At 48.9% G+C, this 26,840-nt stretch overlaps 2 protein-coding genes across 3 annotated transcripts; both read left to right on the top strand.

Annotated features, from left to right (window-relative positions):
- The first annotated feature begins 2,407 nt into the window (after positions 1-2,407).
- Positions 2,408-6,375, top strand: FAM43B (family with sequence similarity 43 member B). 2 transcript variants are annotated; one of them, XM_074975113.1, is made up of 2 exons: positions 2,408-2,821; positions 3,948-6,374. In XM_074975113.1, the coding sequence occupies exon 2, from the start codon at positions 3,955-3,957 to the stop codon at positions 4,945-4,947; it is 993 nt and encodes a 330-aa protein (XP_074831214.1). In that variant the 5' UTR covers positions 2,408-2,821; positions 3,948-3,954; the 3' UTR covers positions 4,948-6,374. The 2 variants fall into 2 exon arrangements, with proteins under 2 accessions (XP_074831214.1, XP_074831213.1); XM_074975112.1 differs by lacking the exon at positions 2,408-2,821 and adding an exon at positions 3,023-3,063 and having other exon boundaries at positions 3,948-6,375.
- A 10,292-nt stretch (positions 6,376-16,667) lies between these two features.
- MUL1 (mitochondrial E3 ubiquitin protein ligase 1) lies at positions 16,668-24,768 on the top strand. The gene is made up of 5 exons (XM_074975083.1): positions 16,668-16,804; positions 17,604-17,738; positions 18,948-19,035; positions 19,637-19,757; positions 22,472-24,768. The coding sequence occupies exons 2-5, from the start codon at positions 17,616-17,618 to the stop codon at positions 23,199-23,201; spliced, it is 1,062 nt and encodes a 353-aa protein (XP_074831184.1). The 5' UTR covers positions 16,668-16,804; positions 17,604-17,615; the 3' UTR covers positions 23,202-24,768.
- The last annotated feature ends 2,072 nt before the right edge of the window (positions 24,769-26,840 follow it).

The raw sequence follows: 26,840 nt of genomic DNA, 5'->3' as shown, positions 1-26,840 counted from the left end.
GCCCCGCCCCTTCCCTGAGACCCCGCCCCTTCTCTGAGGCCCTGCCCCTTCACTGAGGCCCCAGCCCCCGCTTACCCCATCCTCCCTCCCTCCCTCGCTCACTCTCCCCCACCCTCACTCACTCGCTCACTTTCACCGGGCTGGGGCAGGAGGTTGGGGTATGGGATGGGGTGAAGGCTCCGGCTGGGGGTGCAGGCTCTGGGGTTGGGCCAGGGATGGGGGGTTTGGGGTGCAGGAGGGGGCTCCGGGCTAGGAGGTGAGGCTGAGGGTTTAGGATATGGGAGGAGGCTCCAGGTTGGGGCAGGGGGTTGGGGTTAGGATGTAGGAGGGGGTTGAGGGCTCAGGCTGGGGGTGCAGGCTCAGGGGTGGGGCCAGGGATGAGGTGTTTGGGGTGCAGGAGCGGGCTCTGGACTGGGGGCATGGGGCTGAGGGTTTCAGAGTGTGGGAGGGGGCTCCAGGATGGGGCAGGGAGTTGGGATGTGGGAGGAGGTATGGGCTCTGGGCTGGGGGTGCAGGTTCTGGGGTGGGGCCAGAAATGAGGGTTCAGGGTGCAGGAGGGGGCTCTGGATTGGGGTGTGGGAGGGGTGAGGGCTCCAGCTGCATGTGTGGGCTCTGGGGTGGGGCTGCGGATGAGGGGTTTGGGGTGCAGGAGGGGGCTCAAGGCTGGGGCCGAGCACTTCGGAGTGCAGGAGGGGGCTGAGTGCTGGGACAGAGAGTTGGGACGTGGGAGGAGGTGTGGGCTTTGGGAGGTCCTTCAGCAGCCCCATTCCCAGAGCCCCTTGCATCACTCGAAGACAGGGATACCTCGAACTCCTGATGCCGGCAATGGTGTGACCGAGCACAGGGTAGCCGCAGGGGCACGCACTGCAGCTGGAGGCCAGCCACAGGAGTGCGAGAAGTGGGCAGCAGTAGGAGCTTCGCATGCCATGGCCCCTCAACAGCCAACTCCAGCTGGAGCGCTCGTGGCCTGACACAGCCAATGGGAGCTGTGCCTGCGGGCGAGGAGCGGGGACAGCACGCGGAGCCCCCCTGGCTGCCCCTCCACCTAGGAGCCGGACATGCCGGCCGCTTCCCAGGAGCCGCGCAGAGCCAGGCAGGGAGCCTGCCAGCCCCACTGTGCCACCAATCAGACTTTTAATATCCCAGTCCACAATGCTGACTGGAGCCGCCAGGGTCCCTTTTCGACCAGGTGTGCTGGTCAAAAACCGGACACTTGGAAACCCTAACTCCATACTCATCAACAGCCATAAATATTTCATTGAAATAATATTCAAAGGCTATTAGAAACTCACAAAAAGAAAATTACAATTGAGCCAAGATTTATGGTATTCCGTGAGCTGGGCTAAGAGGCATGATCTGAGCACAGATGGGGGTTAGGAACTCGTGAGTTAATCTCTGATCCTTCTGAGGCCTTGGGCAAGTCATTTCCACCCGCTCTGCCTTAGTTTCCCCATCTGTAAAACAGGATCCTGAAATTTACCTACCCCCTTGGTTTGTTGCGATGATAAATGTTCGCCAAGTGCTTCGAAGATGGAGAGCACTGTACAAGCGATGACAATGGCCTTTGTGCTTTGGAGCTGTGCCAAAAAAAATCAAATTTCCAAACGTGGGTGCCGAGATGCACCTTTAGGCCTGGAATAAGTCACCTGATTTTGCGGGTGCTCAGTAGCCACTTATTTACCTGCCTAAATATTGATGCAATTGCCTGTCTTTAAGCACCCATGACATGTTTGCCACCAGCATCTTTGAAACCAGCACTAGCAAGCTGGTATGAAAATCCCACAGCACTGACCCCGGGTGTACGTGGCAGGGTAAATATTTGTTTTCCCACCGTGGGCTAATTCTAGGTTCTTTTGCTTTGAGTGGACCACAGCACTGATTTCTCTCCCCCCACCCCCGCCCCGGACAGAGGAACCCTGGGCTCTCTAGTACTTAGACACCACAGGCCTCAGCTAAGGTTGCTATGGCAAACGTCCTTGGCATCTCTCTGATTTTGTGAGTGCTCAGAATTGTGAGTGCAAGGAACACACCTCACCCAGTCACATCCCCATGGCCAAAGCAATGTGTAGCCAAGAGCCAGGCGGGTATCTGCTTGGGAGGCAGCCCCATGGCTGATGGGCATTGCAGAAATGGCCCAGGTGAGGCTGTGGGAAAAGTGGTCTCCCTGTGGGTGAGCTCTGAGCTGGTGTGTGTGTGTGTGAGCTCTGGGCTGATCTCTGTGTGTGTATATGTGTGTGTGTGAGTGAGCAAGCTCTGAGCCACTGTGTGTGTGCGTGCGTGCATTTGAGCGAGCTCTGAGCCGCTGCGTGTGTGTGTGTGTGTGTGTGTGTGTGTGTGTGTCCTCTGGGCTGATCTCTCTGTGTATATGTGTGTGTGTGTGTGCGCACGTGTGGTGTGTGAGCGAGCTCTGAGCCACTGTGTGTGTGTGAGAGAGACAGCGCTCTGGGCTGCTCTGTGTGTGTGTGTGAGTTCTGGGCTGTTCTGTGTGTGTGAGAGAGACAGCGTTCTGGGCTGGTGTGTGTGTGTGTGTGAGTTCTGGGCTGTTCTGTGTGTATGGGAGAGACAGAGCGCTCTGGGCTGGTGTGTGTGTGTGTCTATGTGAGAGCTCTGGGCTGCTGTGCGCGTGTGTGGCTGCATGTGTGTGCGCGGTGGGCTGATGGAGCCGCCCGGGAGGGGGAGCAGCACACGCACCGGCAGGGGATGAATCCCCGCATCCTCTCCTCAGTGCTGTCAGGGCAGGAGAAGCCGCGGGACCGGGAGCCGGAGCCCGCAGCGGGACAGGGCGATCGGGATCGGCGCATCTCCCTCCAGCAGCAGTGGGGTAAAGACAGCGGGACAGGGGCACCCGCCCAAATGCAGGAGAGTGGGCGGGCGTAGGGGGGGGCTGAGAGAGGGGCAAATCCATCCATTTGCAGTGGGGCAGGGCAGAGGGAGGGGCACTCCCAGCACTCTGCAGTGGGGTAGGGACGGGGCATCTCCAGGAGATGCCGTAGGGTAGGGACCGGGGCCATTCCAGGCGATGCAGTGGGGTAGGGACGGGGCATCTCCAGTCGGTGCAATGGGGTAGGGATCGGGGCATCTCCAGGCGGTGCAGTGGGGTAGGGATCGGGGCCATTCCAGGCGGTGCAGTGGGGTAGGGACCGGGGCCATTCCAGGCGGTGCAGTGGGGTAGGGACCGGGGCATCTCCAGTCGGTGCAGTGGGGTAGGGACCGGGGCATCTCCAGGCGGTGCAGTGGGGTAGGGACCAGGGCATCTCCAGGCGGTGCAGTGGGGTAGGGATCGGGACTTCTCCGGGCGGTGCAGTGGGGTAGGGACCAGGGCATCTCCAGGCGGTGCAGTGGGGTAGGGATCGGGACATCTCCAGGCGGTGCAGTGGGGTAGGGATCGGGGCCATTCCAGGCGGTGCAGTGGGGTAGGGATCGGGGCATCTCCAGGCGGTGCAGTGGGGTAGGGATCGGGACATCTCCAGGCGGTGCAGTGGGGTAGGGATCGGGGCCATTCCAGGCGGTGCAGTGGGGTAGGGACCGGGGCATCTCCAGGCGGTGCAGTGGGGTAGGGATCGGGACTTCTCCGGGAGGTGCAGTGGGGTAAGGACCGGGGCATCTCCAGGCGGTGCAGTGGGGTAGGGACCGGGGCATCTCCAGGCGGTGCAGTGGGGTAGGGATCGGGACTTCTCCGGGAGGTGCAGTGAGGTAGGGACCGGGGCATCTCCAGGCGGTGCAGTGGGGTAGGGATCGGGACTTCTCCAGGCGGTGCAGTGGGGTAGGGACCGGGGCATCTCCCGGAGGGGGTGGGGCGGAACAATGGCTCGGGGAGGAGCCGCGGGATCGGGGCCCCTCCCGGTGGGCTCGGAGGAAAGCCCCTTCCCTGCGCCGGGGGAAGGCAGCGATTGCCGGCCAGGACCGGGTCCCGCTGCCTCTCCAGCCTCTTACCCTCCCCCTTGCAGAGCCGCGATGCTGCCCTGGCGCAGGAACAAATTCGTGCTGGTGGAAGCGGAGCGCCGGGGCAAAGCGAAGAGCCTGGGCCCGGGGCTGAGCTACGCCTCCCTGCTCTCCAGCTTCCTGCGCTCCTGCCCGGACCTGCTGCCCGAGTGCCCGCTGGAGCGGCTGGGCAGCGTGTTCCGCAGCCGGCGGCACAAGGTGGAGCTGAACCAGGAGGACCCTACCTACACGGCCTGGTACCTGGGCAACGCGGTCACGCTGCAGGCCAAGGGCGAGGGCTGCACGGACGAGGCGGTGGGCAAGATCTGGGCCAAGAGCGACGGCGGGGCCAGCGGCACCAAGGTGAAGCTGACGCTGGGGGCGCACGGCATCCGCATGGCCCCCTGCGAGGCGCGGGGCGGCGCCGGCGGGCGGCGGCCGGGCCATGCCTACCTGCTGCCCCGCATCACCCACTGCGCGGCCGACGGCCGGCACCCCAAGCTCCTGGCCTGGGTCTACCGGCACCAGGTGAAGAACAAGGCCGTGGTGCTGCGCTGCCACGCCGCGCTGCTGGCCAAGGCGGAGACGGCGCGGGCCGTGGCGCGGCTGCTCCGCCAGACGGCCAGCGCCGCCTTCAGCGACTTCAAGCGCCTGCAGAGGCTCAACGACTCCCGGCGCCTGCAGCGCCAGCGCCTGGGCGACTCCGTCGTGCCGCGGGTGCCCGCCCGCAAGCTGCTCAACGGGCAGTGCCCCTACCGGCCCCGCGCCGACCGCAGCCGCGGCGCCCGCCGGCTCAGCTCCATCCTGGAGGAGGAGGAGGGCGGGGAGGAGAACCTGGGCGGCTCCCGCTACCCGGCGCCCTCCGGCGGCGGCGGCGGCAAGCCGGCGGCTCCGTGCGCCGGCGCCCCGCAGCGCCGGGAGCGGGCCGAGGTGCTGACGTTAGCCCGAGAGATGAGGGGCTGGAGCCTCCGTTCCCCGGCGCCCTGGAAGCCCGCTCGGGAGGGACCCTGCTGGTCGGGCTGCTGAGGCCCGGAGGCTAGAGACAGCCCCGCTGCCGTGGCAGAAGGGCCCGCCTGGCTGGGGTGAGGCTGGGCAGAAGGAGGCTGGAAACGCCACCTGCAGCTGGGCCCCTGCCCGGTTCCCCTGGCTGCTGCCTTTGCAGCCGAGGAGAGGCAGATCGCTGGAAGCGGACAGCAGTCAGCCGGCCCCGCGGGCTGGCGGGGCTCACGCACAGGTAGACTGACCTGCCCTGCCTGCCGTTAACACTCCTTCACTCCTGCCATCCGAGTACGGGCACCGGCTCTGACCTGGCCCTTTCCCCTGATCTTCTTCTGAGCGGACACTGAAATGATCTCGACCGGTTGGTGCATATATCCATCTCTTTTATACACACACACACACACACACACACACACACACACACACACACACACACACTTGCTAACCGGCTCAGAGAAAGACTGCCCTGACTCTCATGACTTTGGCATCAAAGCCATGGGCTGGCTCCTGCTAAACTGAGAAGGGGGAAGAGTTCCCTGAATGGGCAGCTGGCAGGGAGCAACTCTTGTGTGTATTTTGTACTTCCAGTGATTTCAAGGGAAAGAGAGAGAGACACACACACAAAAACTGCGGGTGGGGGATTATATTCCCATTTCAGCAGAGGGAAGGAGAAGCTGGTCCAGCTGAAGTGACTTTTACTACTTGATCTAAACTAAAATTTATATATTTAAAAAAAAGCCATCTATTTACAGAGAGATACCCTTAGATTTCACTTCTATTACAACATGCAATTTTTCTGTACAGTTTTGTACATGTCACATAGGACAGGTGCCTGTATGTGTCTGACACTGGGGAAGGGATGTGCTTTGGGGACGGCATGTGCACCACTAAGGGGCTGAGGGGCTGATTTTCAAAGGTGCTGGGCCCCCACAGCTCTCCAGAAGGGATTGTGTGAGTGCGCCAGAGCTCTGCAAATCAGGACACAGTTACATGGCTAAAGATAAGTGTCTAAATTCATATTTAGGTACCGAAATAAGCATCCTGATTTTCAGTGATGCTGAGCACCGGTTGTCTTTGATGGGATTTGCAGAAGTTCAGCACCTCTGAAAATCAGCCCTCTTTGATTTAGGTAGCTAAAGGAGGGTTTAGCTGTCTACAATTTGGCACCCAAGTTTGGAAAATTTGGCCCTGGTGCCTAGCTGTGTCTTAAGGAGATGGGCTATAGAACAACCAGGAGCCAAATTCTTCATTTTACATCGCGGACAGATTTGGCCCACACGTGTGCGACTCTGGGGATGAGATGCAGAGCATCACACAGAGAGAAAAAGAAGCTTTGTTCTGACACAGAACATGGGGTGTTTTAACCCCAGGAGAAGATGGTCAGTTGCACATGTCTCCTTTGCATGTTCACAATGCAAAGCCCAATGGCGTGTGTGTGCGTGCGCACACACGCATACACACGCATATAATGTGGTAATTGTAATAAAGTTTCTCTGCGTGTTCTGCAAATTGATTACTGTGCTTTATCTTTTGTAAACATTTAGCTGCCATTGTATCTCAAGAGCAGTAGTAGCTGGAACCACAAACCAGCTCAGTGCTGGGTGAGGGATCGGGCTTCTATCTATTGATCTATCTCAGAGTTTTATACCGCTGCCCTTCACAGTAGTATCTGAGTGCCTTCCTGTCAAATTAATAGTGGTATCAACGTTCCTAGTGGTCTTCATGGAGACTCTGGCACCTCTCCCTTTAAGGGGTCCAGTCTAGATTCTGGACCAGGAGGGTCATTTGGCTAGATTGCAAACCAAGCACTGATTATAAATGAGGGATTTTACTGCTCTGTTGGGATGGTGATGATGATGTTTGCGTGGGTTTGTATGTGGGCGAAGATTTGTTTGCTAAAAGGGGGTTGTGTGTGATTATTAGGGGAGGGTGCACGTGCATATGAATCTGTGTGATTGTGTCTCTCGGTGTGTGCCTATGCGTGTATCTTTTCCAAATGTGTACTCACACTTTGTGTGCATTTCATGTGTCTGCCATGTGCACATGTAGGAATATAGCTATACATTTGGCTTCAAACTGGGGAGCTGTAGCAGGATGCCCAAAGCCCACATGCTGATGTTCAAATTAGCATGTACCGCCAGTAAATTACCTGCAAGTGCATAAATACCTCCTCTAAGTGCCAATTTCGATGACCAAATGTGGGATGTGGCTGTCCCATTCAGGCACTTGTTTGACAACACAGCCCTGTATTTCTCTGTATGCTGTATGCAGGGTAGATTGTAGACATGAAAGCATCTCACCCTTTTTGTGTGGCACTCTCTGGAGATCAGCCCCTAGCAACCAATTTTCAGAAAAGAGAGAAACTCTGGAATGATTCTGTGCCCTAACATGGAGGAACATCCCGGAGTGTATTGCAGGAGGAGGAGAAAGCGGGCAGGGGTAAGCAGTTTTGCAAGCAGACAGCTGCATTATTCCCTTTCATCTTCCCCGGGGCTGCCACCCCCACGCTTCCGTGGCATTTATCTCTGCTCTTGGGAGGAACAAACAGCTCCTGAAAAAACAAAACCGAAGAAAAGTCGTGACATGCTTTTAAAAATCCACATTCCCTCCCGACGGCAACGGATGTTCTAGAAATGATGTCAAATAAGCAGCCGTTTCCAGTGGCCATGGCAACTGGCATTTTTAAAATCATGAGGCAAATGCCTCCGTGGCTTAACTCCACCCCCTGCGAGGAGCTTCCACCGGGGAGGGACTGGTCACATTTAAGCTAAGAAGATTGTTTTCCTCTTTCCCTTTATTCCTCTGCCTTTGAGGCATGTGGGTTTTATTAAAAGCTTATTTGCTTTGTGCTGAGTGACGGGGCTGAGAATCGGATGTTAGCCTTTCACTGGGATTCAGGCTCACATCCCCAAAGCAGGGGCAAGGCCTGGGGGACATTATTATTCCTCTAGTGCTGGTGACATGCCCTCCACTGTTGTTGAATACACAGACAAAGACACATAGCTGCCCCGAGGAGCTTACAAGGTGGATGTGTGGCCAAAGTCCAGCCCGAGGTGTATTGGTACCCTAAGAACTTGGGGAGAGGGGCTAACCCACCAGTTAACAAAGCAGCCCCCTGTCCCATTTTTGTCCCGACCCAGTGGTATGGGGAACTGGGTTATTGGCCAACTGGTCTCTCCACCTGACCCAAACATGATGGGATGGTCAGGGCTGTATTCTTGGGGAGTTGGATGCGAGGGGCGGGGGGGAATCTGGCTGCATCGCTCCATGGGGGCCCACTCCAAGTAGCAACCAAGAGGCCTGTCTGCTGCTGCCAGACAGCTCCCCTGCATTCTCAGCATTGGTTCCAGGCTGAGGCAGAGGAGGAGAGGATGGAAAGTAACTGAAGGCAGAATCCATGCAAAATTCCCAGCTCTGTGTGGCTGGTACCTTGAGCCTGGAACTCAGTATGAAAGTAGCATAGTTCCCATCCCCACCTAATTCAAGACTTACAGACCCTTTCTCTGTCATAGGCAGTGTTGCTGCAGTCATGTGTGGGTCCCAGAATATTAGAGAGACAAGGTGGGGGAGGTCATATCTTTTATTGGCCCAACTTCTGTTGGTGTCAGAGACAAGCTTTCGAGCTACACAGAGCTCTTCCTCAGGTCTGGGAAAGGTGCTCTGAGCATCCCTTAGAATATGTGCTAACTCCTTAGGTTAAACAATCTGCTCCACCTTGCTGAGCTGTGACCCCCGGCGTACCTCCCCGGACCTGAAGAAGAGCTCTGCGTGGCTCAAAAGCTGGTCTCTCTCACCAACAGAAGTTGGGCCAATCAAAGATATGACCTCCCCTACCTTGTCTCTCTAGTGTCCTGAGACCCACACACAATAAATCGACCCCGAGCGCTCCCCCGTCCATTCCCGTACTCTGGGGCCACGAAAGGCGCAGGCAGAGTCGATGGGGGAGTGGCAGCAGTCGAGTCCCCCCTGTGGAGACACCACGGTAAGCCGATCTAAGTACGTCAACTTCAGCTACGTTATTCACGTAACTGACGTCGCGTAACTTAGATCAATCCCCCCCAGTGTAGACCAGGGCTAAGACCCCCTCCTCTCACAGAGAGGAGAAGCATTCTCAGCTGGCTGACTATCCTCTCTGTTCCTAGCCTAGCCCTGTGTGTGGGCCTGGCCTGACCAGAAGTGCAAGGTATTTAGCTCCCAACTAGACACAATAGGAACATGGAAGGTACATGTTTAACTTGTAACCCTTTCCTTGGTGCAGACACCTAAGGCCATTAACTCATCACATGCTCGTGCCTAGCAAAAGGAATCTTAACCCCTTTGAATGCTTCCTGATTTCCAGGTGGGTGACACCTGGCCAGGGGGTGCATCCCTTGGGAGCAGGTAGAAGGAGGATTCTGGTGGCTGGTACAATAGGGGGCTAGGAGGATCTGGATTTGGAAGTGAAGTGTGGTCTTGCCTTGAGGAGGGGCATTTGGTGGCAGGTTAGACAGCTAATGCAGAGTCAGGGTACCTCTCTGGATAAGTCAGGCCTGCACATGTAAGTGATCGTTCTGGCAGCTGGGAGGTTGGAACCTGGGTGGATGTCCAGGATTTTAGAAAGAGGGTTAAGGCAGCTGGTTAGAAGATCAAGGACCTCATTACAGGAAGGATTTGGCAGTTTGTTGCCAGGAGGTATGGGTGGGGGATCATGGTGGGATCCAGCAGCTGCATGAACTTACAGATGAATTTGCAGACTCATCCCCAGCATCCTAAGGTTAAGATTCCTTTAAAAGTAGAAACTTTGCTAGGGCTAAAGCAGCCCTGATCGCTGCACGTAGCTTAGAAATCACACTCCAGCTCTCACCTCCTAGAGATTTAATCAGCTAGAGGCAAGTCAGTGCAGCAGCCATGGCAAGCGTCAGTCAGACAGGAACACATCCCTGAAGGATGCGAAGCAATCAGAGGCAAAGGAGAACTCCCGGTTACGTTGCTTGAGAACATTTTCCTTCCATTAGTAGATTGCTGCTTGTCCCTGGAGAGCTTAGAAGAATCTCATGTGCCATAGAACTTCAGCTGCTTTGACCTGTCAGAGACGTGGCCGCGGGGTGTGACCCTAACACATCTGAAAGCTGAATATGGTTAGGTTAGACCAGAACTAGGACAGGAGATCTGCAAGGGCCACCTCGCTGTTTTAAGGTGGGGCTGGTGACTAATGAAGTGCTACTTTTCTGTCTGGGCTGATATTGCACTGACATCCCATTGTGGTGTTAGGGGATGCTGTCCTGCTGGAGGTATCTATCAGTTTCAGACCAAATGAATACTGCAGGTGGAGAACAGCTGTATGGCCCAGGTGCAGCTGGGCAGGATGCACCTACCTGCTGAGTGCTCTTGGCGTTCCATTCATTTCTGATTTATTGGCATTTCTGTTAGCACGCTGTTAGCACAAATGTGACCTTCACAGATAATGACCAGTGAGATGAAGGATGAGCAGTGAAAGGGTTAAAGGTGCGCTTGGGGGATCCCACTCTAGAGAGCGTTGACCCCCAGTGATTTCTGAGTGGGCCAGTCCAGAGGGAGCGCAAGTGGATGGAATACAGCGGCTCTCAGGCTGGCTGCTCCCCACGGTTTAGCACAGTGGAAGGACGTGCTTGTGTTGTCACAACAAGAATATACTTGATATGAGTGAAAATCCAAGTGACTCGTTCTGTGGCAGTGCTTGGGCCCAGCCCTTGTCTCAGTTGCTGGCATGAGCCATGGGTCCTGGATGAGAGAGTAACTCTGTTCATGCTGATCTCTCTCCAGCTGGCAGGGATATGTGCAGCTGGTGTCAGCTCAAGCCCTTTCTGCCTTCTGGCTATAGAATGAGCTCACCCGGGGACACCGGCGCCTGTCCCCAGGGGGATCGGAAAGAAAAGGGGTTCATGAGTGGCCATTCTCAGCTCTCTGTAAGCTGTGCTGCTGATTCTATTGGCCAAGCAAAGTGAGGTCTCACACACAACTCAGTGGCATTTCTGTCTGTCAACGCCATATCTGATTCATTTCACCATTTCAGTGAATGTTCTAGGTATCATTGGCCACAGAAGGACACGCAGGGCCCCTTATATCTGGTTAGCAGACCCAGGTGCTTTAACCAGGTCTGTAATTGCCTACCTATCAAAGAACTGGTTGAGGGCAGCCATGAACACCTTTCAGCACAACAACACCCCCCATTGTCTCAATACAGTTTAAACATGTTGGTACCCTAAATGACTTCTCTCCCAGACAGAAAGAAATGAGTGGTGGGAGGGAAGGAGGCAATGGAGAGGTAATGGCCAGAAAAGGGGTGCACACAGAGCCTTGGGCAGGGGGGAGAATGGAGGATCCTGGCATGTGGGGGGAAAGGAGGAATGGGGTCACACAGAACCCCTGGCATGGAGGGAGCGAGAGGTGGGGTTGCAGGGAATCTGTGAACTAGGAAGGATAGCATATAGGGAGCTCGAGCAGTGTATCAGAGTGATGCCAGGAGCCGGGGTGAGTAGGGCGACCAGATGTCCCAATTTTATAGGGACAGTCCAGATATTTGGGGCTTTTTCTCACATGGGTGCCTATTACCCCCCTAGCCTCTGTCCCAATTTTTCACACTTGCTATCTGGTCACCCTAGTGATGAGTGCAATGAACTCAGCCTACAGAAGACACAAAGTGTGTGTCCCCAGTTTTTATAGCCAGTGGGGACAGCTGACAACACAGGGCTTCATGCACAGAGACATCCTTTCCTGAGCTCAGAAGGGCATTTAGACCAATGGCCTCAGCGCAGTTTAGGCTCCCATAAACCTTCTCTTCTCTTCTGCCTTTCTCCTCCATCTTTCCTTTCTTTCTCTTCCCACTCCTCCGGCTTCCCCTTGCTTTTCCTATCTCCCCATTATGCCACTGTGGAGCTTTCTTTAAAGTGCAACGCTCATCTCTCATTAAAGCTGCAGCTCCTGGATGGAAGGAGCTAGATGGCTTTATACCTGAGCTCCTGCCTCCTCCTGCCACAGGGATCCAGATGCTTCTGGACTGTGCCCCTGGATGTCTGTCGTCCATAACCAAAGGGGGAATTGAAATGATTAGCTCCCTGAAGCACAGTACAGTTACCAAACTGTCATGGGAAGTAAAGGGAAGAATCTTTACCATGCCTTGTATCACAGCATTGCTCAAGGATTTGCAGACGTGCTCCCTACAGGAGGTGTGTAAATGATGCAGTCACTGGGTGGATGCTGCAGCACTATTGGTAAATTGAAGTTAATTGGGTATTTGGTAGCATAGGGCAGGGACTGTGGTATTCTTTCCTTTTCCATTCTCGGGAAGCTTCCTCTTTCTCCTCCTCCAGCTGTGCCAGTCCAACCAGGGTGAGGTGGAGAACAGATGTTGCATTGGTGGCAGTACCAGGCTCCCACAAATCAGATCAGAGCCTGGCCAGTGGCACTGCACGGTTTCCTACCTGCTCCAATCCTGATCTGGAGGGACTACCGCTAGGGAGAAAGGTAGCTCAGCCCAAGTCTACATGACGAGTGCTACAGTGGCACACCGCTATGCTGCTGTCCTGCCACAGTGTAAATGCCTTCTACGGTGATGGCAGGGGTTTTTCCAAGGATGTTGGTAAACCATCTCCCCGAGCAGTGGCCGGTAGGTCGACAAAAGCATTGATTCTTCCATATACCTAGCCTCTTCTACACTGGGGGCTAGGTCAGCTTAACTACACTGCTCCGGGGTATACATTTTTCAGATCCTGGCATGCCATAGCTGTGTCAACCTAACTTTTAAGTGCAGATCAGGCCTAAGTGTCGAAGACCCATTCAGTTCTTGACTTCTCCGATGAGTTAGTGCTCTTTGTTTTGGGTGTTGTTGTGTGGACATCTGTTCACCTGGGAACGGGCTGAGCACTGACAAACACATCTAGATGTATAGAGTTTAAGGCCAGAAGGGACCATCATGGTCATCTAGTCGGGCCTCCTGCGTAACACAGGCCATAGTTGTCAACTAGTAATTCAGCCGCTGTGAGCCTGGTAACTTGTGGTTGAACTGGAGCCTCTCTCTTTTAAACGACGTCCACCCTGGACGTAAAGACTCCAAGTGACGTAAAAGCTCTTGCTCAAGTACTGGTTAATGGTTAATTACCCCCACTGTTAACAATGTGTGCCCTCTTTCCACTTCATTTGCGTCACTTTCTTCTGTGTTTCAAATCTTGTCTGGGAGCTGGACGTGGGGTGTGTAATTCTCGGAGAAACCTTTCAAACCCAATTGCAACCTTCAGTCCAAACAGCCCTATTGAAGATGATGGGAGAGGAGAATGGAGGTGTGGGAGGGAGGGAGGGGGGTCAGTTTTCCATACAAAGTGGTGCGTGGTTGTGGACAGGGCATGGGACGGGAATTTAGGATTTTTGGCCAGCTTTGTGACTCATTTGCTATGAGACCCTGGATAAGTCACTAAGGGCCAGATTTGTAAAGGTATTTAGGCACGTAAAGGTGCAGATAGGTGCCTATGGGATTTAGGCACCTAATCTGCTTAAGTGACTTTTGAAAATCCACTAGGGATCTCTCTGCATCTTTAAAAGAAAAGGAGTACTTGTGGCACCTTAGAGACTAACCAATTTATTTGAGCATAAGCTTTCGTGAGCTACAGCTCACTTCATCGGATGCATACTGTGGAAAGTATAGAAGATCTTTTTATACACACAAAGCATGAAAAAATGGGTGTTTACCACTACAAAAGGTTTTCTCTCCCCCCACCCCACTCTCCTGCTGGTAATAGCTTATCTAAAGTGATCACTCTCCTTACAATGTGTATGATAATCAAGTTGGGCCATTTCCAGCACAAATCCAGGTTTTCTCCCCTTTTGTAGTGGTAAACACCCATTTTTTCATGCTTTGTGTGTATAAAAAGATCTTCTATACTTTCCACAGTATGCATCCAATGAAGTGAGCTGTAGCTCACGAAAGCTTATGCTCAAATAAATTGGTTAGTCTCTAAGGTGCCCCAGTACTCCTTTTCTTTTTGCGAATACAGACTAACACGGCTGTTACTCTGAAATCTGCATCTTTAGGTACCCAAATACCTTTAAAAATCTGGCCCTTAGTCTCTCTATACCTCATTTCCCCTCTCTTAATTAAAAGGGCTAACTGTGGCTTCCCCTCCTTTGAGATCGACTCATAAAAAGTGCTCCATAGGCAGTTTGTATTATCAGCAGTGGAAACACCTCGGGGCAGTCCTCCTACAGTGACAGGCTGAGACAACAGGAACCTTAGCACTGGGACTGGCTCTCTCTGAGAATGCAAGTGAAGTGCTTGATGACATCTAGCGGCCAGTTACATTACATGGATATTCCCTTTGGAGATCCAAGCAGCTCAGCGGTACCATAGCTGATTATATTCATCCTAGGAGTATCTCAGTAGCTCAGATACTAGGGTGATGGGTGCGCTATAAGAAGCTCATTAGCAGAGAACTGAATATTATCTATATGCGTATCCCAAGGAATCTGTCCCAGGTCTCATTTCCTACTTGAAGGAATTAGAGAAACTGGCTAGGTTCATTGCTACTAACGTTACTTTAGACATGATCTACACTTAAAACTTATTCCGGTATAGCTAAGTCCATCAGGAGCGTGAAGAAGCCTCACTCCTGACTATGCCAACAAAACAGCCAGCGTGGATGCAGCTGTGCCAACAGAAGAGGGCTTTTATTGGCAGAGCTAACGTTGTTCAGGAAGATGGTATTCCTTCACTAGCAGAAAAACTCCTTCTGTTGGCATATGCTGTGTCTACACTCGGGGGCTATGCTGGCATAGGCTCTGTAGCCTAGACATAGTTTTTGCTCCTATACAATCCTTTTTAGCTTCAGAGCACTGAATAAAATATTAATGAGCACCATCATTCTCTGCTGGTGCTCAGCAAAAGAAATTTTCAGAATAGGTTTCTATTTTGTAATTAATTTGTTTGGTAAAATCATCTGAAGAAAAACTGGAAACAACACCCATGGCCTGGTCCCTTTTGAGATAATAGCGACTGGTGCAAGTGTGCAAGTTCCTTCTAGTGGAAAGCAATGGCCATGAGCCTTTTGGAAGTACCCCCGACCTCCCACACTTCCCTCCTAGGACTGGCCATTCCCCTAAACATTAAATCCTGAATGCAGTGGAGCCATCCTATCTTAGAAAACACACCCCATCCTTTCCACCACTAGCTTTTTTAACCTTAAAGCCAGATCCTGCTTTCGCTATCAATGTGAGTGTCTCACCATCTAGTGGACAGAAAGAAGACAACACGGAAAAGAACTGAATCAGCCTTGGCAATATTACGTTTAATGGGACAAATTTTCTTCTTGATGAGCCCCTGAAACTTCTCCTATCAACCATACCTATGGCACTGATGGGAACAAGGAAGAGATGCTGGTGTGATGAATGTGGTATAATTACATAGACAAGGTAGGTGAGGTTATAGCTTTCATTGGACCAACTTTTCTCGGTGAAAGAGACAAGCTCTCAAGCTTACACAAAACTCTTCTTCAGGTATAATTACATATATAGTTATAGATAAATAGATCTCCAAAATGAAATCTCTCTGTCTTAAGTGAGGGTGACCTCCTCCCCGATAATGCATTCAGACCAAGCGTTTCAAACTTGTGTGCCTAAATCCACATATGGACACCTGAGTAAGTGGCTTGATTTTCAAAGTTGTTGAGCACCCACAACTCCTATAGACTTCAGACTCCTTCCACAGGAGTTGTGCCTAATGTTTCAGAAAATTAAGCCACATACTTAAGTGCTTAAATATGGATTACTTAGGTGTCTAGCTGTTACCCCCACCACATCTGAAAATTTGGCCCCGACCAATTGTGCAGTGCTGTGCTGAATTCCACGCCAAAAGCCTCTGCTCTTCAACAGTTGGTGAAGACTGCGCTAGGCATAAGTAGAATAAGCAATTGTTTAAGGTCCCAAGCAGCTCAAGGGCCCCCCACTTTAGTATTACCCCCCAAAATACCGTTCATGTTATTTAACATGGACTTTTTAACAAGTGTATTTGTATGTGTTGTGTTGGTATATATTTTGGTTTGTGGAAATAATGCAATTTGTATATTTAGGGGAGTGGATGTGGGGTAAGTAGGGCTCAGGCTATTCCTGCTTAAGGACCCCACTGGGCTAGTACTGCCTCTCGGTGAAATGATTCCTGGTTGCCAAACTCTGGGATTAGAGTACATAAATGTATAAAGCAGTGTGGCCTAACAGAGAGAGCACCAGACAGGGCTCAAGAGACCTGGGTTCTATTCCCAGCTCTGCCACCAGCCTGCTGGGTGACCTTAGGCAAGTCGCTTCCCCCCTGCATGCCTCAGTTTCCCCAGCTGTAAAGTGCTGTGAGAGCTACCCATGGGAAGGGCGAGCTAAGAGGCAGGGATCATGGTGGCGCCAGGTCGCGCGCACAGGTGAGGGGCAGAGCTGGGAAGAGAAGCCCTGACCCTGGCTCCCATCCCCAGAGGCAGGCACTGGGCGAGCTGGGGCCATGCAGAAGATGGGGCGGGGGGCTCTAGCCCTAGAGGAAAGCAGGGAGGACTCTGTCTCAGAGGCATGGGGGAGTGGAGGACCCCGCGTGTCTCCTCTAGCCCTACTCTCTATGACCCCGCTACATCTCGCTGCTGCTCGCGGATAGAGTGTAGGCGCAGACGTCATCAGGCCGCGCCGGAAGGGAAAGGGACAGGGACAGGGACAGGGACAGGCCTGGCAGGGCGGGGTGGGGTGGGGTGAGTGTCCTTCCTTGGCACACAGCGGGAGGAGGCAGCGGCCGGGGGCGTCCTGTGGGGGGCAGGCCCTGGAAGGGGTTCGCCCCCTTCCTCCCACGGGCTGCGGGGGACACGCGCTGTGTGTGCTGGGGGCGTTAGGAGACGACGCTGGAGGCGGGGTGAGGGATGGGGAAGGGAAAGTAAGGGGGGGAGCATGGATCCAGGGGGGTGTAGGGGCAAGTAGGGCTACCGGGGGGGGGGGCGTCGGGGAGAGTAGGGCTACCAGGGGTGTGTTTGGGGCGAGGAGGGGAGTTCTTGGGGGTGGGACAGGTAGGATGGGGGTGGGGACCCGCCCGCCTGCCCCATTGGTCACATTTGGGTTTTCCAGAGGCTAGCGCTCAACACTGACTGCTCTCCTCGCCCTCCTGCCACTATCCCTATAAAGTAAATAGCTGACATCAGCCCTGCTTTTGCTTATGCTTATACAGTGCACACCAGCTGACTCTCCCTTGCTGCCAGGAGCTATCAGCGTCTAAATTATCCTTGTTGCTTCCTGAACTGCTATCCTTGTTGCTTTCCTGAACTTACCTCTCTTGCTCTCCCCCTCGCCCCTCTCAGATGGCTCAGTGCTTCTGGCTCGGATTGAGACCACTGTAAATCCTTTTTATCAATGAGGTCTATTCCTCCTCTCAAAAGCATGGTGACAGGAAAGCAGTTTCCACAGGAAAGTCTCTTAATAACTTGATCGTTATTGAAAAGGAGTACTTGTGGCACCTTAGAGACTAACAAATTTATTTGAGCATAAGGTTTCGTGAGCTACAGCTCACTTCACGAAAGCTTATGCTCAAATAAATTTGTTAGTCTCTAAGGTGCCACAAGTACTCCTTTTCTTTTTGCGGATACAGACTAACACGGCTGCTACTCTGAAACTTGATCATTATTGTAACCTTTTGTTTTTTTTAAATATGTTTGAACTAGATCTAAATCGCAATGATGGAAAGTGGGGGGCGGCCTTCAACTGGCCAACTTATACTGCTGGCCACCAGTTCGGCTGTCACAGCAATTCTGTACTCCATTTACAGGCAGAAATCTAAAGTTGCTCACAGCCTCAAGGTCAGTTGTGTGATATATTTATTTTATTATTGAAAAGTACTAACTTTATAATTTGGTGTGTAACACTGTAGCACAATCGTAGGTTAGAAACTCCATATAAAAGAATAGTGTTCCGATGAGTAAGTATTTAGTTCATTTGGAGATGTTTTTCTCTTAATTGAATATTTCATGTCTTTATTTGGCTGTAGAGTGTGTTATTAGTTCTCCATTTGTTTGAAGGTGCAGTATTTATCCTGTTCCCAGGAGTGCTCCCCCTTTATATTGTTTTTTTCAATATTTTAAAACTGGTTCAGGGATTGCTTCATTGTAATAGCTTAAACTAACTAGTATGATAAGTGTGTTTGGAGGTGTTTTATTAGATTAACATGTTTATGTCTGCCACACTTATGATAGCAAGTAATTTCCACTGATGATTTAAGATAGAACACTAGACTGGGACTCAGGTGACCTGGCTTCTGTTCCTAACTCTGCTACTGACGGGCTGAGTGATGTTGGGCAAGTCAGTTTACCGGTCTGTGCTTTAGTTTTCCCATATGTAAAATGGGGATAATGATACGGACATTCTTTGTAAAGTGTCTTGAAGTCTACTGAGGAAAAACACTAGATAAAAGTCAAGTTTTCCTATTAAAACTAGGGAGGAAAAAGAGTTAATACAGTTAGGCTTGGCAGAATTCTATTTTTTATATTTTGACAATTTTGACAGATAATATTGATTATTTAATTTTATTTTTTTAATTTTTATCAATTTAAATTTTCACAGTTGTGGGAAATTGTGGAGGGGCCAGGCAACAATTATTTAATGACAGTAGACATTGAGATTCAAAAAGTTCCAGCTTTGTAACTTAAAACACACATTGTCAACATCACATGCCAAAATATACAAAGTAAATATCCTTAAATCAAACTCTTATAAGTTCTCAAGCAGCATTTTTCAATGGAAATATATTTTTTTGTCAATTTGTATGTGTATGGTGAAATGGACATTTACCAATAAAAATCTAACCCTCCCAAGCCTAAATATAGTGCTTATTGTAAATTAGCACTGAACTGACCTCCTATTCCTCAAAACCCTACTTTCCCCACCCCCAAGTTTATCTGCACAACACAGTCTTTAGAAATTAGTCATAAGCGAGAAGTCTCTTTTACATCTGTTTCATAACACACATTTAGTCTATAACTACTGATACATATGGCTCTTTTTGTATATAGGGAGCAAAAAAAGTGAATCTAGATCAAGACTTGAAGAACATTCTTATGGAAGCACCCGGAAAATGTGTCCCGTATGCAGTTATTGAAGGTATTGTGCATAAGTGCCTGGGTCACTAGAGGGTTCTAATAGCTTCCAATCTTTTCCATTTCACCTTCCCTTCTTCTAAGAAAATAACTTTTCTCCAGCATCTCTGATTCTGGTCCAGGTATCTAAAACAGAGGTTGGTCGAGAAAACATTGAACCATCCAGCAAAACTCACAAGGAGAATGAAGTTCCATTTCAAGCAGTAGGCTCAGCACATACACGTATAAAATAGTTCCTAATGTTTCCTGTGGATCCTGTCTAATCCCAAACAAGTCCTTACATTAAATGACCTCCATTAGAATAGAAAGTCAGGCAGTCTCCCTAGAATAGTGTGTCTGTTTCCTTGCCTAGCCTGTATCCACCTCCTGACCGTCTAGACCTTATTCTAGTTCTTCATCTGGGACAGTTGCTGACAATTCAAAGCACTAATTCTCTTTTTCTTATATTTTTAGCCTGTCTGTACCATAGTCTTCTGTTGTTGCATAACAGGGTTAACTCTGGCATTACTAATTTTATATGTAATAAAAATGATATGTATAATAGATAATGGTTAACGAATATATAGCCTTTACAATTCTTGGTAAAATGGTTCTGTATCTTTCAGGTGTTGTGCGGTCTGTTAAGGAAACTCTCAACAGCCAATTTGTGGACAGTTGCAAGGGGGTAGTTCAAAGGCTGACACTACGGGAACATAAAATGGTGTGGAATCGAACAACCCATATCTGGTATGTCTACTTCTCTTCTTGGAAAGATCCAGACATATATGCTCCCCCTGTTGGCTTTATGATGAAGACAGCTGCCAAAAAAAAGTAGTTGGGTATTGAATTTGGTGGGGTAATTCAGTGGTGTGATTTCATTTGGTCATGAAGTCTACTGAATAATGCAGGAGTTTGGCAGTGAACTAGATTTTGTAGCTCAGTTTACTTGTTAGGAGAGGCAACTATAGGGCAATTCCTTCTGTATAAAATAGCCTGTAAACCAAGGTTACTTAGTAACTAGCTGGCTGGGTATTTTGTTTTCCATGAATTATGGATGCTGTTTCAAAACCAGACAAATAGTGTGTTGGATTTGAATGGCATGTGAATCATTCAACAATTAAAATGGTCTAGTCAGTATTCGGATGGGTTACTGATCAATTTTGAACCAAGGCTCCAGGGTGGATTGTCAGACTATTTTTTGCTGCTGGTAATGCTGTCATTCGGATCAAACCTTAACCACTTGGTTACTGGAGGTCAAATGACACTTTTCGTGAGAAGTAATATTGCTAACCTTGGTGTCCTAGCCAAATGCCATTTATTTTGGCTCCTTAAATTCTTTCTGCTGTGAAAAAGTGGCTGTGATGGTAAGTGAAACTGGTGCGTACGGTTGCTGTGCAGTGTTAAGTAGCTGCTGCGATCGACCTCGGGGGTGAATGCCTTTCAGTGTGGGGCGAAGTTATTCCTATATATAAAGTTTGTAAATCCCTTAAAGTGTGTATGTATTGAAGGTGCATGTACATGTCATGGATACTTTTTAATAAGATTTAACATCTTCCATCCCATTCCCCATATTAAGTCCTTCTTTAGGAGCTGAAAACTTTTCTCTCTCAAACCCATTTTCTATTTCTTTTTTTCTCTTTTTTCCCTTGAGATGAGCAGGGTAATTGATGGTGGTAATTGGGAAGGAAGACACCTGTAAACACTCATGTTCTTCACAAATTGATGTACGTAGGTCAGATTTTTCAGCCCTACCAGCTTTATTTGTTCCCTTTAACGGCTACTGCAGGGGCAATTTACACTGTTTTGTGAAGTTTTTCAACATAATCTGTGATGCATTTGTTCTTAATTCCTTGGCAATCGAGTGGTGGGAATGGCAAAGCCTTAAAGTAGCGTGGATTATTATGAGCAGTGGCAACAACAACAATCTGAGCCTCACAGCGCATTCCTCACCAAGTCTGAATGCTGTTCAATAAAATCATAAAAAAAATCAGTGATGGTGAACTGAAGTGTGCAGCAAACAGTCACTTCCTTAACCTACTTTTGAACTCTATTGCCGTTGTTTACATCGGGGAGGGTATTTCACTCTGTAAGCGTGAGGAGAGTCGTTATTACAAGCCCTTAGTCCCCACCCCAAAGTTTCAAGATTGGGTGATTTCACATAACTAGCCTACTCAGAGAATGCATGAAACTATTGGGTGTAGGAAGTAGAAGTGTCATTTGGGGTGGGAGGTGTTCTCCCAAAAGCCTTATAAACGAAAATTATTGCAGAATTTATGGAGGAGCCTGCATAAAGATTTCAAGACCAGGATGTGTTGTGACCCTCATGTACCTGGAAAATAGAGAATTATGCTAATCCAACCTAGCTAGTTTAAGAGCATTTGTCAACAGCTGTAAATTGCTCATATTGAACAATGGTCACAACCTGGCAATATTCCCCAGATGTTAAAATGAGTTCTTAATAATAGACCTACAGCACAATTCAAATGATAAATCTGGTGAGAACATGATTCCTTGACTCAGTACCTGGAGAAGGAATCGGAAGTCGCATTGTCAAATGAACCTGCTGAAACCGGATCATTGCTCCACTCTCTGAGCCTAAACAAAGCCTCAGTTAATTGAGTTACACTATTAAAATTGCTTATGTGCCATGCAGTGCTTCTTGCCACACAACAATTTGTCAAAATTGGAAACCCATTTGGAAGATTAGATGGAATTAGATATGTCTGAGTGTCATCTTCTTGCCAGGGGAAGTGCAGCGTCTGCTTCTGTATAAGGAGCTAAGCAGAAGTGTGAGAATACAAAAGCAGGGCCTAATACAGACCCCCAGGCAACACTGCTACAGAAAGAAACAGCTTTACAGTTATTTTGACCAAGAGAAACTTTTGCTAGGACATGTAAAAATAGGATTCAAATAGTACCAGTGCTTTTCCCAAAAGCCAGGTTATGGCACACGAATGTAAAGGAGGGCATTTTCAAGAGGATCAGATGCTGCAGAAAGTTTCAATGGCTCCAGCAGCGTGAAGGTACTTGTTCCAGGGGAATTAATGTAATATTTTGTTCTTTGGCACTTTTTGTCTACTGACCTCAAAGTGCTTTGCAAACATTAATTAGCTGGCCCTTACAACACTGTACTATGCTACTGTCAAGTATGTGAGAGGAGGGATGCGTTGTTGATTTAATTTATGTAGGATTAGATGCTGATAAAGATTTTTCTTTCCTGGCTGTGGATACACTGAAAGTTGACTAATTTTATCTTTTGAAGATTTTTTAACCTCATCTTATAGAAGACTAGAGGGCTTGAAGATGGTGTGTTTACAACAAAGCAGATTAAACACCTATTTCACGGCTAGTTGTTAATTAGGGGAAAGTGGCTTGTGTTTTTGCTTGTCACATGTTCCAGCTGATGGCAAAACGGTTATGCCTGCATTTGCTTTATTTCTCACTCACTTATCCTCCACCAGGAATGACTGTGAAAAGATCATCCACCAGAGAACCAATGCAACGCCCTTTGACTTGGTGCCGCACGAGGATGGTGCCAACGTCACAGTACGAGTGGTAAAGCCCCTGGATTCTGCAGAACTCAGCTTGGAGACAGTGTACGAAAAGTTCCATCCCTCTATTCAGTCCTTCACGGATGTGATTGGCCATTACATTAGCGGCGAACGTCCCAAAGGCATCCAAGAAACTGAAGAGATGCTGAAGGTCGGAGCAATGTTAACGGGAGTGGGAGAGTTGGTCCTAGACAACAACACTATCAAGCTGCAGCCGCCCAAGCAAGGGTTGCAGTATTATCTGAGCAGCCTGGATTTTGACTCCTTGCTGAAGAAGCAAGAATCAAATGTCAAACTCTGGAAAATCCTGACGGTCATTTTCGGCTTTGCAACCTGCGCCACACTCTTCTTCATTCTGAGGAAGCAGTACCGGGAGTTTCGGGAAAAGCAGCGCCTGAAACAAATGCAAGATGAATTCAGGCAGACTCAGGAACAGCTAAGGCATGACATGAACACTGAGGGTGGGGACACTGTAAAAAATGTCTGTGTCGTCTGTCTGAGTAACATTAAGTCGTGTGTGTTTCTGGAGTGCGGGCACGTCTGCTCATGTGACGAGTGCTACCAGGCACTTCCAGACCCAAAGAAATGCCCTATTTGTAGGCAGGCAATTGCTAGGGTGGTTCCCTTATACAACAGCTAAACGATTGTGGCTTTGGAGCAATTTGCAAAAACATTTCCCCTCTTAAGGGGTTTTCTCAAGTCCTCCAGCTGGTTGGCCTGTCTGGCAACTTGGGCAGGTGCTGTTCCTGGGGGGTGAAATTTGTTGGGAGAAGAGTGAGCGGGTGAGACTGCCTTGTGATCCAAAAAGCAAAAGTAGAAATTTTACTGCAGAGGCAGAACTGACATAAAGGTTATAACTTAATCAAAGAACTAGTCCTAAAGGGAGCAAATCCAGCTAATGAGTGCATTGAGTTTCCTTTAGACTACCCCCAATAGACGTTGAGGATGGTTTATGCAATCTCCAGAAATGAAGTTTTTATTAGGCCGGTGAGTTAATATGTTTCTCTTTCTGCACTTCCAATCCCTTGTGTTTATTACCGTCGGTATCTACATATCTTTTGATTTTTGTACTTTGTGTTACTGGTTTATTGTAACTGGATCTGCAGTCACTGTAGATTTGGTTTGATCCCACTTGATTTCAGCGTCTGAAATATCTGGGCTAGAAAAAGCTTTAGTCTGAGATGGCCTGTAGACTGCAGGATTAAAGTGATGCTGTCAAGTAGTTCTAGGGCTGAATTTAGCGTTAGGGATTTTTTAAGGGCTTTTACAAAGCCTCATATGAATGGAAATATTTTCATGAAAGACTTTATTTAATTAGAGTGAGCAGTTATGTCCACATTGTCCTCTCCTTGTTCTCCTACCACCACCACAAAACATATGGGGTTGGTTGTTAAACCTTTCTCTGCAGCATTGGAAATCCATATACAACTGCGTCATGCTAGCACACAAAAACCAGACAGTGAAATTCACCTGTCTGGCTTCATTGTTCAAGCTTGAGTTGGATGCAAAAAGGAAAGGGCATCAATGGTGAAAAGTAAATTTGACTTAGATTATTAAAACTAAACAAATCTTAAAGTGGGTGGTAGAGCAGGCAAGAAATTTCCTTTCTCATGAGTTTTTATTTTGACAATGTCCCTTATTTTAGTAGGTGAGGCTGGTAGTGATGTCAGTTAGGCTAGGAACTGGAATGGAGATGATGGATGGGATTGTTATTTGGGCTTTTGGAATCTGACTCTAAAAGTTTCTGTCTCTGTCCATGAGTTCAGACTAAACATTGCTACTTCCCAGCAATAGAGCAGTAAGCGATACGAGAACAGCACTCCTCTGGAGTCTTGTGTTATGCTGTATGTATTTCTTTTGCTTTCTGTTTGTTCTGACACATACACAAATTGGCCAAGCAGCATCATGACAATAGACAGTGTATGGTTATAAAGTAAAATCTTGAGTGGGATTAGATTTTTTTTTTTAAATGTACTTTATAATACACCATTTTGCCTTCTTTCTTTCATTGATTTAACATTCTGATTTCATGAGTGGTGGTGAACCACAGAGTGCTGGTCACCCTCAGTACTATTTCACAACATTTGTGAAACAAAGGGGTGCATTGCATATTTGTGCATTGACCACAACATAAAGCAAAGCTTCGTTGATACTCTGGTACTCCTCTTTATTTCATACCATGTATATTACAAATAAACATTTATCTGCAAAAAGAAAGCACAAATCTCTTTCATTTCCCAAATTTCGTATTAAATAATAGATGGAAACTGTTCGTGAATGGAATATAAAGACTTCCTGAACAGGGTGACATTAAGGTCAATATTTATGTTGGAGGACATCAAATCTTCTTATTCAGTAAATACGAAGTCAGTGGATGTATTGTGTTTTTTGTACATTCAAAACATTTTGAGATATTTCTAGTGTATTCAACTTCTGTTATGGCCATAAATTTTAAAAGGGTAACTTTGAAACTCATTCTGAAGAGGGGATTTCACTACATCCCTAGAAAAATAAACTACGGGCTTGGAGCTCACAGCCAATAACGTTACACTCATTTATATAACATGTTCGGATTGGCTAACATTACTGCATACCTCTAAGGAGGTACATAGAAAGTCGCTGGCTCATCAAGGACAGATTCTAGCAATTAGGGGCCAGGATTTTTCTCATATATACGGGAGTAAACATTCCAGAGGATGGAGGAGATAGATTAGGGTGGCAACTCCAATGGAAGTTGATGGGTTAAAAGTAATTTGGCACAAAAGGGAATTGTGCTGGAGCTTGGATGGCTTTTCAGGCCTGTCTTTTTTTTTTAATGGAGGTCTTGATATTTTGACCATTTGTGTTTTAGTAGCTGTGACAGTTCTAGAGACCCTGATAGGCACAACTGGAAAATTGGAGTTCAGAGAAGACGTCAGGTCTCCATTTAGTGCCAGTAGTACTAAGACGGTTAAACCATGTAAGGCTCAATAGTCATTGGCCCTACATTGGCCATTGGTCAGTGTAATGATAAGGGAGACAGTCTCCATCAGTCTCAGTATTCCTTCTGTCCGAGTGGAGCAGTGCTTAATGTGTTGCAGTATGGCTCCCCGCTCCAAATAAGCAATACTGTAATCAAGGATCTGGCTGGGAGTTGGGGCTCCCGTATTGGAACAAGAGCCTGAGGGAGGGTCTGTGTCTTTACAAATGGGTCATCTCAAACAACTGCATGAGGTACATATCCGCATTTAACAAATGGGATAATGAAGACCTGGAGAGTTGAAACTTGCCCAAAGCCTTGGGGTTTTTGGCTGCTGGTCTTGTACGTAATTTACTCAAAGCACTTTGTATTTCCCATTCTGCTGTTATTGGGCACTAGAAGTCTGCCAAGCCCTTGCTTTTTAGGCACAAGATGTACAAAATGGGTTGTCATCCTTTTTCTCTTCCCTTTTCTGCCCCTGCACTGGCCTGTTCCTCATCACCTTCTCTGGAGGAATGGTAGATGCTCACCCCCGGTGAGTATGGCACAAACAGGTCAAGGGACCATTGGTTAGAGAATCAGTCAAAGGAGGAGCACTCCAAACCGCTGATGTGATTTAGCAGCAGGCCAGTTTGTCTGTAACTTCACTTTAATGACTTTGCCCTTTTTCATGTCGCCACATTCTCCCAACTAACCACGATAGAAGAATGGGGATGCTCTAAAGGAGCGAGGGAAGACTATCAGATGTTTTCTTTGTTTATGCTCGTATCCTAGTTCCTGATGTTTTGTTACCCGATGCCTTGTGTAGAGGCCCTTCCGTCAGACTGACTAGGAAGGAGTTGCTTTGATAAGTGAAATTACCTGTTACCTCATTTCCACATAGACTAAGTACCTCTTCTTGCAACTGCCCTTGTCACTGAAATCCAGCATGTAGTTTGGATCTGTGTGGCTCTTTAAGTTGGCGGGGCAAAAGGTTTCTGACAGATCTGTGTGTGTTTGTTTATATTCTTGTATCCTAAGCCAGTCCAGCATATGCCAGAAAAAGAGAGTAAGATGCTTTGAGAGATACCGCACCTACCCCAGAGCCACTCCATGTCCTCATTACACAGCTCACAGTGACACCTTCAGACTTGTCGTCATACCCTCACCTGTGTTAACAAGCATCTCTCTCTCTGGCATACATTGTGCCCAACACGTCCTGTGCCCTGGCTTGTCTGCCCTGGTACATTAATCCTCTGTTGTGTGAGGTACCAAGGATTGTGAAGGTTATTGGAGGTTGTGTGTGTGGGGGGAGGAATTTGGGACAATGGCTTTTTTTCT

The sequence above is a fragment of the Natator depressus genome, chromosome 18 (genome assembly GCF_965152275.1).
Source record: "Natator depressus isolate rNatDep1 chromosome 18, rNatDep2.hap1, whole genome shotgun sequence".
Classification (NCBI taxonomy): domain Eukaryota; kingdom Metazoa; phylum Chordata; order Testudines; family Cheloniidae; genus Natator; species Natator depressus.
Note: the sequence above shows the minus strand (reverse complement) of the source record. Positions and strands in the feature narration are given on the sequence as shown.